The sequence below is a fragment of the Salvelinus sp. IW2-2015 genome, linkage group LG23, assembly GCF_002910315.2.
Source record: "Salvelinus sp. IW2-2015 linkage group LG23, ASM291031v2, whole genome shotgun sequence".
Taxonomy (NCBI): Eukaryota; Metazoa; Chordata; class Actinopteri; order Salmoniformes; family Salmonidae; genus Salvelinus; species Salvelinus sp. IW2-2015.
Window position 1 is genome coordinate 27,779,296 of NC_036863.1, and position 11,114 is coordinate 27,790,409.

The following is an 11,114-nucleotide window of genomic DNA, read 5'->3' on the forward strand; positions in this document are numbered from 1 at the left end:
TGTCAGTGTTCTGCCATGGCCAGCGAAGAGACCGGATCTCAATCCCATTGAGCACGTCTGGAACCTGTTGGATCAGAGGGTGAGGGCTAGGGCCATGCCGCCCAGAAATGTCCAGGAACTTGCAGTTGCCTTGGTGGAAGAGTGGGGTAACATCTCACAGCAAGAACTGGCACATCTGGTGCAGTCCATGAGGAGATGCACTGCAGTATTTAATGCAGCTGGTGGCCACACCAGATACTGACTGTTACTTTTGACCCCCCCCCCTTTGTTCAGGGACACATTATTCCATTTCTGTTAGTCACGTCTGTGGAACTYGTTCAGTTTATGTCTCAGTTGTTGAATCTTATGTTCATACAAATATTTACACATGTTAGGTTTGCTGAAAATAAACGCATTTGACAGTAAGAGGACGTTTCTTTTTTTGCTGATATATATTTAAAAAATTGCCAATGTCATCAAATTCGTTTTTATTGAGGTTATACATTTTTTTAATTCAAGTTGGTTACAATTGTACTGAGCATTTGCTCTGCAGACACTGAACAAAAAAATAGGAGGCTAATTCATCACTTAACATAAGGGGATGAGAAGGGGAAATTACAATGATTAGAAACAAAAGAGATTAAAATAATTAAATGGATAGTCTAGAAGAAGTCCATGTCATCAGGTGCATCCAGGTCACGGTATTCAATGATGTTGCGTGGATCTCCCCGAGACATTCTGAAGGAAACAGCCAGGATGCAGAGCGAAGAGGCACAGCATAGAAATAGGAAAGAGTGAGAGAAAAATTAACAGAGGTTTCTAAACACAAGTCAGTCATTAGCAGAAAAGGAAAGCTTTTTWAAAATGTTTTTTATTTAACCTCTTAATTTACCAGGCAAGTTGACTGAAAACACATTCTCATTTACAGCAACAACCTGGGGAATAGCTACAGGGGAGAGGGGGGATGAATGAGCCAATTGGAAGCTGGAGATGATTAGGTGGCTATGATTGTATGTGGGACAGATTGGAAATTTAGCCAGGACACCGGGGTTAACACCCCTACTCTTACGATAAGTACCATGGGATCTTTAGTGACCAGAGTCAGGACACCCGTTTAACGTCTCATCCGAAAGACGGCACCCTACACAGGGCAATTTCCCCAATCACCGCCATTGGGAATTCAGATGTTTTTTTAGACCAGAGGGAAAAGTACCTCCTACTGGCCCTCCAACACCACTTCCAGCAGCATCTGGTCTCCCATCCTGGGACCGACCAAAACCAACCCTGCTTAGCTTCAGAGGTAAGCCAGCAGTGGTATGCAGTTGGCCGAAGCTATTGGTGCGGTATTCGTCCCTAACTGACCATGGTCTCACCTGTTGTTGCGGGGTTTACCAGGGTAGCCACCACCCTGTCCACGGAAGTTGTCATAGTTACCCCGACCGCCCCCATACTGGTTTGGTGGGTAAGGAGGTCCACCTTGGGAAGAGAAAGGTACAGTATGTGTGTCATGTCAGAACAGAATACCTGAGAGCTGCAACCAAATGAATTACATAGTTGTGGTAAACGTAATGTGTTAAATTMTCAGGATAAGTGGTGAAGTAAAAAGGGCTTAATAAAKCAATGTGATTGATTATATGATAGGAGCCGAGGCAGAGGCTCACCTCCGTAACCCATGACAGGAGGACGAGGCTGGCCGGGACCGAAGCCCATGAGGCCCTGGGGAGGGAAGGGCATGCCTGGAGAAAGAACTCCTACAGAGAGAGATGGATAGAGACAGGGTCAGTGGAAAAATACACACTAAGATTCAATGATACAGCTACACCTAAACTATTCTAGAAACATTTGCTCCCCTACACCTAAACTATTCTAGAAAYATTTGCTCCCCGGGGGCCTGTTCAGGAGGATGTAACATTACAGAACGTTCGAATACAAAATGTATGGTGTAGAACAAATATGATCGTCAGCGACAACAGGGAATCGTGTCAGCGCTATTCATTCTATTTCTATGTGCAACGTGTCCCTCACCCTGTCCTGGGCCAGGCGGAGGAGGTGGCTTCATCTCCGGGAGGGAAGGTCGCTTGGCATCCATGAGGAAGTTRTTGAAAAACACCACCTCCTTTTTCACCTCATCAATTTTGTCCCCGTGTTTGTTCAGGATGTGCTTGCGCACAAACTCTGGGCCCTGGCCAGGCAGAGGGAACAAATTAATTCACATTTTAATCTGCACCACACCGTGGCAAGGGAGATACAGACCAGTACATGCTTAATGCTCTTTGGATATACAATATTTCTGTTTGACAATTTACTTCCATCCTAACAGACACACACCTTGAACTTCTTGCCACTGAGGGGGCAGAGCCACTTGTCCTTGCCCAGCTCCTGGGTGTTTGCCGACACAAACTTCTCCACCTCATGCTCCGGGTCCTTTCGGCCCATCTTGCCTGCCTCCTCCTCTGATAGCTTCTCCTTCACACTGAATAGGGGGCTCAGCCTCTCCTCAAATGTCTTCTGCCACTCCAACACTGAGTGCATGACAGGGRSAGGGGGAGACAGTCAGTCAATAGTGTGTCAGTGTATGATGCAGCCATCTCAAATGTGTGCCTAGCCAGTGTTGAATATTACAGTAGTGTCCTGCTCACCTTCCCCGTGTGTGATGCGGTTGGGAGGGATGGGCCCACGCACATGGATCATGCCACAGCGGTTGGGCATCTCATCCTCGCTGGGGTACTCGCAGTTGTTGTAGTAGTCAATGGAATGGACAATACGCAGGTAGAAGAGAAGACGGTCCAACACCTGGGAAGAGATGAAGGAAATCAAGTCAAGATAATGTACTTTTTCCTTTTCATTTGACTACTTTAATGTCAGACAAAACCCAAACAGTAAAATAAAWAAAAATAWWAAAATAATGTAAAGCTGCTGTGTATCAGTGTGTGCCAAGGCAGATGGATGGACCTTGACCAGCGTGTCATCCCTCTCCACAGTGATCTCAGCTGGGTTCCCCTCCTTGCTGCCATCCTCTGCATCAGCTCCGCCCACACTGCCCAGTAGCTCCTCCTCCTCAGCGCTCACCTCCTCTATCAAGTAGTCAGTGATGTTCTTCAGGATGGGGTTCTGAGCCGCCATCTGATACAACCACACAATACGGGATTAAACATCCAAGAAACGGATAAATTCATGATACATACTGCAAAGATGCCAAATTGCTKTCAGTGTCTTGTACCTCCACAGCAGACACATTATCTCCCCGGGCCTTTTGGCTCCACAGCCTGCCTCTGTCGTCCAGAGAGTGGATGAGTTTGGCTGACAGTTTGATGTCATTGCGCAGCACCTGTTTGTGCTGAGTGATGCCGTTGATGTTGCGGACCCTCCGGGCTAGGTCTCTGTTCACCCCCGGAGCCAGCTCACAGTCACGCAGCTACACACAGTCGAGAGGACACATACAGGGTCAGAAAACTCACTAACCAGCRGTGTGACTCAAGTGCCATATCTTGCTCATCATCAGGTTCCAGTACTGCCTAATGTTGTAGTCTTGAAAGGTTGTTAAACTCACTCTGATGTTCTGGAGGTTCCAGCAGGTCTCCTTGATGTTGACACTGCGGTCAAACGTCACCCAGCAGCGTCGGAAGAACCTGACACATTGAATGGAGGTGGTAAGAGGTATACATACATGAGGCGAATGACAGACGTTACATTTTCAACCGTCCACTATAGTCCATTAGCAGCAAGGAGCAGCAGACAGGGTCCAGCTGTGGAAGTGGAACTAACCTGCGCTCCGGTTGGGGATCAGACAAGCACACTCGCATGAACCCAGGATATCTCCGACACAGCTGGGGGAGGCAAAAACAACAGGTTAGTTCTTCCTCCTGGATGCCTCCAGTCATTGTGTGTGTGTGTGGGTAACAGCTGTATCTGAGAGTCCCTTGTATCAATGTAACTTCAGAGTAGAGTGTCATTCTGACAGTCCATACAAGTGTTCAGTATGTTTGTACAGGCAAATTGCTTGAACTCACMGCTATGATCTCGGCCTTGGAGATTGTGGGGGCGATGCTCCTCATGAATAAAGAGCAGGTCCTGTGGAGAGGCCTGGGTCTCAGGGGCTGGTCCTCCTTGGGTTTCTTCTCCTCTTGTTTCTCCCTTTCTCTCGCCCTTTCCTTTGGTTTCTCCTCTTTGCTTTTCTTTCCGTCAGCTACACAATTTGAGTGGAGCAGAGAAGTCATTACCTTACCAAAAATATATTTGAATACTAGAATTTGTGAAAACAGTGACCCCAACGCAGTCCCTTCATCACTCACCTTCACCCTCTTCTTCCTCTTCATCCTTGTCCTCCCCCTCCTCCTTTTCCTCATCATCCTTGTCCTCCCCTTCCTCCTTTTCCTCACCCTCATCCTCCTTCTCTGCATTTTTATCAGAGGAATGATGGGAGTTGGAGTCTGAATCGGAGTCACTCTCAGAGGCACTGGCCTCATCTTCACTGTCTCCACTGTGCTTCCGCTTCCTCTTCTTACTCAGCTAACACACATGGGAAGGAAAATAGGTGGTGGTAAAGGTCAATAGATACATCACTGATTCAAATCAATTAGCCAAAATCCTAACTTGAGTACTGTYTTAGTGCAAATTTCCCACTGTCATCGATGCAAGTTAGGATTTGGCCCATTAAGAGCAGCACATTCATTCTAAAAGACAGAAAGACGGACTAAGACACATGGATGCTAAACACTAACCTTCTTAGGCTCAGGCACAACTTCTTTGCTTTTCACCTCTTTTTCTCCTTTCTCTTCTCCCTCACTCTCTTCTGCTGCTGCTTCACCACCACCGTTTGCACCCTTCTCCGTGCTGCAGGCATCACTCTCCCCCTGTGGCAGAGTTTGCTACATCAATGACTAGATGACAAGCATTTCACTACATCCGCAATAACATCTGCTAAATATGAGTATGTGACCAATARAATTTGATGACTTCCTGTTCTCGAGGGGGAAGAATAGAGCAGGGCAAAGAAAAAGTGGTTACGACAAGACAGCATACATTCTCTTTGTCGGCTGGGGGTTTGCGGTCATTGTCCTGATTCTTATCCTTGGGCTCCTCTTTTTTGGGGGGTTCAGTTCCAGGACCAACAGCTGCCGCCCTGTCAGCTCTCTCCCTCTCCTCTTCCTCCTCAGACGGCAGCTCCAATATACGCAGGTCATGATCTGTCCCTCCCTCCATCTTTATCACCGCTGAATGACAGAGGGAGGACAGGGGTAAGGACACTGGTCACMAACCGGTCGATCGTGATCGACTGGTCGATCTCCAAGGCATTCATAGTCGTTCAGCAAACWTTTCTGTAAAAAACCCAATGATAAAGCCTTGCATATCTATTTTTGTCTTATTCATTTCATGCTGTTGGCAGTAGGTGCACTAGCTGCCCTAGCGCTGGCATAGTGAAGTGTTCCCAGTTTGAACCATTTCATGTGTCTGAAAGTAAAACTGTGCCTACCCGGCAGCCCCGGAGAGCAAATCAAGATAACTGCAGACACTGATCTGAGCGTCCTTATGTAAAGACTGTAAAAAGAAGCCTCAAACACACAGCAAAGTTGATACTGTGAGATTAAAACCATGACTAAAGAGAGTGTCAATGAATACAGCAAAGACCTGCTGTTTTTACGAGGAAGTTCACATTTAAGTTATTCAACACTTATAAGTCATTAAATGTGCTTCTCCCTACTTCCACTTACGCTACAATCAACACTGCAGTTGCAATGCATAAGTAGCAAATTGTATAGATAAGCTGATAAAAATAAGGCTCGCTTGTCTTCAATATTAAGAAATATTAAACTTTCTCTGGTCATAGGAGTAACATGAATTGGTGCATGGGGCAGAAATAATGCAGTGCGACTCGAGTTGCCATTAGCTGGAATAATGTGTGTCCTTTTGGTCAGTCTCAGAGGGACTGTGAGAGGAAGCCTTAGACGCAGGCCATCAGTTCAGTAAAAWTTTWAAAAGCWAWTTATGCTCACTAAGCTGTGCCTCAAGTAATACAACAAATTATATATTACCAGTGTGATTATATACCTTACATTTTTAAATATCATTTCAAAATGGTCTGAGAAAAATATTGAACAACCCTCATTGCTACAGAACTGTTTTTAATAGGTTCATGTTGCATAGGCGTACGTTTTTTAAGTCATGTTACAAAATTGTGAATTGTAGAATTCGGCTTGCATTTTGACCCAGAAAGTGATATTGAATCAGAAAAAGGTTGGTGAMCACTGGGTTAGGATATATAACCTGTTGAGGTAACTAAACCAACAAATAACACTCATCCTGACACTGCTCGAAACTAAGGTTGACATCAAAATACTCTGCAAGAGAGCTGAATGAAGCCATTAGAGAGGTCTCCCACTGCCACCCACCTCYAACCACACCCACTACTCTACCTGCATCCAAGACCTTCATGATGGCCTGGGCCTTCTCCATGTCCAGGGAGACGGTGTCGAACCAGCCGTTCTCCATCAGGAATATGTAGACATTCAGCCGGTTCTGCAAGCCACTGTGGGCCTCAGCCTTCMGCCGGCCCGCCTCATCCGGGTGGTATTTGGATCTGAACCTGAGTTCACAACAATGTCCCCAAAAGAGCATGGGAGAGAGACAGGAGCAGGGATGGAGGGGAGGAGAGCAGAATGTTAGAGAATGCCCTTGTATGTATGGCCAGGCCAAATAAACTGGCCTACAGCAATTAACTGGGACTAATATACTGCCATTCTATACCCAAACACTAAATCAAATTTAAAAAACAAAATTAAAATACTGGAGGACAACTTTTYTCTGAACGTTCCTGTATCCTGCAATGTCTTATTTGGGGGGAACACAGCATGTCCATCAATTAAATGCAACTACAATATATACTCAAAAGTATGTGGACACCACTTCAAATTAGTGGATTGGGCTATTTCAGCCACACCCGTTGCTGACAGGTGTATAAAATTGAGCACACAGCCATGCAATCTCCATAGAGAAACATTGGCAGTAGTATAACCTTACTGAAGAGCTCAGTGACTTTCAACGGGGCTCCATCATAGCATGCCACCTTCCCAACAAGTCCATTTGTCACATTTCTGCCCCAGTCAACTGTAAGTGCTGTTATTGTGAAGTGGAAACAACTATGAGCAACAACAGCTCAGCCATGAAGTAGTAGGCCACACAAGCTCACAGAACGGAACCGCCGAGTGCTGAAGCGTGTAAAAACCATTTGTTCTCGGTTGCAATACTCACGACAGAGTTCCAAACTGCCTCTGGAAGCAACGTCAGCACAAGAACTGTTTGTCAGGAGCTTCATGAAATGGGTTTCCATGGCCGAGCAGCTGCACACAAGCCTACGAGCCTATAAACGCTACAGTATACAATGACATTCTAGACGATTCTGTGCTTCCAACTTCGTGGCAACAGTTTGGGGAAGGCCCTTTCCTGTTCCAGCATGACAATGGCCCCGTGCACAAACTGAAGTCCATACAGAAATGGTTGGTTTGTTGAGATCGGTGTGGAAGAACTTGACTGGCCTGCAGAGCCCCGACCTCAACCCCATCGAACACATTTGGGATGAATTGGAACGCAGACTACGAACCGGGCCTAATCTCCCAGCATCAGTGCCCGACCTCACTAATGCTCGTGGCTGAATGAAAGCTAGTCCCCCGCAGCAATGTTCCAACATCTAGTGGAAAGCCTTCCGAGAAGAGTGGAGGCTGTTACAGCAGCAATGTGGGGAGCAACTCCATATTAATGCCCATGATTTTGGAATGAGATGTTCGACAAGCAGGTGTCCACATACTTTTGGTTATGTAGTGTATCTAGGTCCACTCAAGTGACTGGCATATGAAGAAACACTTTTGTTCTGCACCTGGAAATGCTCTGGTGTCCTACTGTGGATTCTTCACAAAGTTTGCATGGTGTTATGTTTGTGTGTGAGTATAGCCGTTTGTGAAACATATCAGGATGCTTTAGGTCAACGCACCAAAAATAACTCAAAGGCAAAAGGGACACAGATAATCAAATAAAATAACATAACACAGTTTAGAATTTTACAGTTCAGAAGAGCAAATTTGCCATGGAGTGGTCAAAATTTACCTTTTTTTCTCCCAGTATAACAACACATATATACTGAGAGGGGTCTCTTCTGTAAAAATGGGCTCCACTTCACCCCCCTACTGTGTTTGTGTGCGCACACAATTTCATTTTCGGTTTTGGGATTCGATTTGATCCAAATATAAAAACAAAAAATGGGGGAAAAAAGCATCACATACTAAAGAAAAGAAAATATTTCCATGCGCGCAGGTGGTTTATTTGTCTGTCTAGCTAGTATGCCTGGTACTGTACGTCTAAAAGCAACTGCATTGTGCGCAGTGCAAACCCTAGCTGTCTAAYAACGATTCCTGCGAGGAGTTCCAGTTTTTCTCATCTTCAAAAACCTTGTTGTGAAGGGCGGGGGGAGGAGTGGGAGGGAAGAAGGTTTGGTTAAGTTAAGAAAAAAAAATAACATTGACATTGTATCATAATCCCTGGACACACTTGTTTGTGTGATAAGCAAAACCAACAAACATACTCTGTTAAAAACTGTGTCAAATGACTATCCAAATCAGATTCACTTAAGAGCCAAATCTCTATCCTGTACTCTTTACTAGCTAGGCTATTTACTGACCTCTCTATTCATGATGGTAACCGCCCATAGCATTAACCAACTATTCTTATCTGAAGGTGGCATGGTATGCATGATAAGCCTGCCCAAAATACCAAGTATTTTCTTAACACTTTCAATAATAGATCAAAATCGTTATATATAATAAATGTAATTAAGTATGTTCAGGATATTTTAAATACACCCATTCAACAATACCCTTTTTAGTTAGATAACCAATTAAAAGTCTTGTATGCCTTGATATCGCAGCCTGTCAAATATAGGCCTAACGTCTTCCACAAACTATACTGTCTTTTCCAAGCTATTAAAGAACAGCTCCGATAGCGCCAAATCCATTTGACTGACAATTTCTGTGAATAGAAAGGTTGTCAGTGTTGCCAGCCTAATTCACAGCAAACKGATCATGAATACTAATAATAGAGCAGCAAAGGCTATGATAATCGTACCACTCTTCATCTTTGTGCGCAAGGAAGAAGTCCTGCATCTGCTGCCGTCGGAAGTCTATCTTGTACTCATTATAACGTTTGACTGCCTCGGTCTCATCCACAGAGTCATCAAGGGACAGAAGGAACTCCTTAAAGCTCTTCATCACTGGAGGTGGCAGGCCGAGATCCATATCATGGATGTTTCCTAGCCTAGTAGACAAATGACAKGGTTAAAAAGAGTGTGAGATAACCAGTTACTTAGACACTTTGACTAACTAAGGGCAAGCTAATCTATTGGGTGGAACAGTCACAGCTCCAGTCAAAAACATGGTGCCATTTTAATGTCATCTGCTTTCCACAGATGACAAAGACAGCATGTCTGCATGAACAGGTTGGTTGTGCACAGTCTACCCTCCTCACCTTGCCTGGATGGGTATGCCATGGTGAGGCTGCATGAGATGAAGGTCAGGGTGGCCCCAAGGCTGTGGAGGGGCGTAGCTGGGGCCTCCGCCACCACCGTAGCCCAAGTCATACCCACCATGGTAGGGATCTCCTCCATGGTCATCCCTGATCAAAACAGAGGGAAGATTAACTCAAACATTGTGGACRGCAATGTAGGGTAGTGTAGATAAATTTGATTCTCACCAATCTCTCCTCATGCGTTTCTGTTGGGGACTCATGTCGTGCCTGGGTGGGGAGAACCTCTCCCTGCGACCTCTCTCGTAGTCCCGATACTCCCCCCGGCTACGCCGCTCCCTGCCCCTGTCCCACTCCCTTGCAGATGGGCGCCAGTAAACGGAAAGAGCAAAAAGATACATGTGAAACACCATGCATGTATGACATGGATTGGAATTGTTGTCTCTAATTTCAAAAGTTGTTTCCAATGTGCCATTATTACTCTTTTGTTTTATACAAGTCTATTCCCTCTTCCTCACCTGTCATTCCAGTCATCCCTACGCCTTTCCTCTCTCTCTCGGGAGCGGTCATAGTTGTCGCTCCTCTCACGACGGAACTTGTCTCTCCTTCTGCGATCATATTCATCATCACTGTCCGCCATCAACCTAAAAATGTAGGTCTGTGGACAAATAGCATAATAAACATTAAAATGGTAAGTAGCTAATGGCAGCAAACAAATGAAATCGAACGGGCCACAGTAATCAAGCTAATATAATCATCATCATTTGTTAAACACCAACATTACGTTGTCCTTAGCCAAATGTGTGTAGCAAAGCATGTGCCTCCTGATTGAGGTATGCTACTGGGAGTCACATGACCAGTTAGCTAACCAACATCTTACATGGCATTTCAAGTAGCTAGCTAGCTGTTTATGTAGCTAACATTAACTAGCTAGTGTTCGCGCCGCATTAACTAGCTAGCTTGAATATCTGTTTTTCGAAGGTTTAGTGAAGCTAGCTACTTCTTTCTCCATGGTAGCTAGTTGTAGTTTAATTAGGTACTTCCAATTTACTGCTAGCTTAGTTAACATGTTCATAGTAGCAAGCTAAAGTTAGCGTCCCCAGCACTGTTATTTRGCTAGCTATCTAACTAGCCGCGTTAGTTGGAAGTTGCTAGCTAGTACCGGTAGACGCAAACAAAGCAAGGTCGGTACTTTTACTAGGCCGTTGTATTTTACGTGCTACAAAACATATGCTGTTACTTTCTTTACATAACATCAGCTTTAGTATACATGTCGTGACAGTATGAAATGAAACTTTATAGGGGGTAAATTACCTGTTAATAAATCACGTTCTTTTAGCAATCCTGCGTGGTCTCTTAATGGCGACGCTGTTAGACAGGAAACACATTTCCCGGAAGTTGGATTACACGTTCAAACTGCATATTTAGTTAAGAATATAGCCAAACACACGGGTTTAAGAAAAAAGGAAATATAAAACATACAATAAAAATAACTTTTACAAACGTCACAAAGGTCTTATATACATTTAATTATACATATCATATATCAGGTTGAATGCTTCAAAGGCAGCATATGAATTTCAGGGGAAGTTAATAATTGYACAAAAATATGAATCATAGAGGTAGTT

The 11,114-nt window shown here is 44.6% G+C and overlaps 1 protein-coding gene across 2 annotated transcripts; it reads right to left on the minus strand.

The window, feature by feature from the left end:
• Positions 1–452: 452 nt before the first annotated feature.
• LOC111950175 (serrate RNA effector molecule homolog) lies at positions 453–10,888 on the minus strand. Of its 2 annotated transcripts, none has more exons than XM_070434463.1 (20): positions 10,801–10,888; positions 10,004–10,144; positions 9,715–9,857; positions 9,490–9,636; positions 9,091–9,279; positions 6,393–6,562; positions 5,002–5,192; positions 4,737–4,832; positions 4,272–4,488; positions 3,990–4,165; positions 3,745–3,806; positions 3,530–3,608; positions 3,200–3,394; positions 2,932–3,102; positions 2,619–2,772; positions 2,308–2,501; positions 2,005–2,161; positions 1,641–1,730; positions 1,353–1,455; positions 453–717 (listed from the first exon to the last, which is right to left on the minus strand). In XM_070434463.1, exons 2-20 carry the CDS (start codon positions 10,124–10,126, stop codon positions 642–644), a joined length of 2,733 nt encoding a protein of 910 aa, XP_070290564.1. In that variant the 5' UTR covers positions 10,127–10,144; positions 10,801–10,888; the 3' UTR covers positions 453–641. The 2 variants fall into 2 exon arrangements, with proteins under 2 accessions (XP_070290564.1, XP_070290563.1); XM_070434462.1 differs by having other exon boundaries at positions 4,701–4,832.
• Between the last annotated feature and the right edge of the window lie 226 nt (positions 10,889–11,114).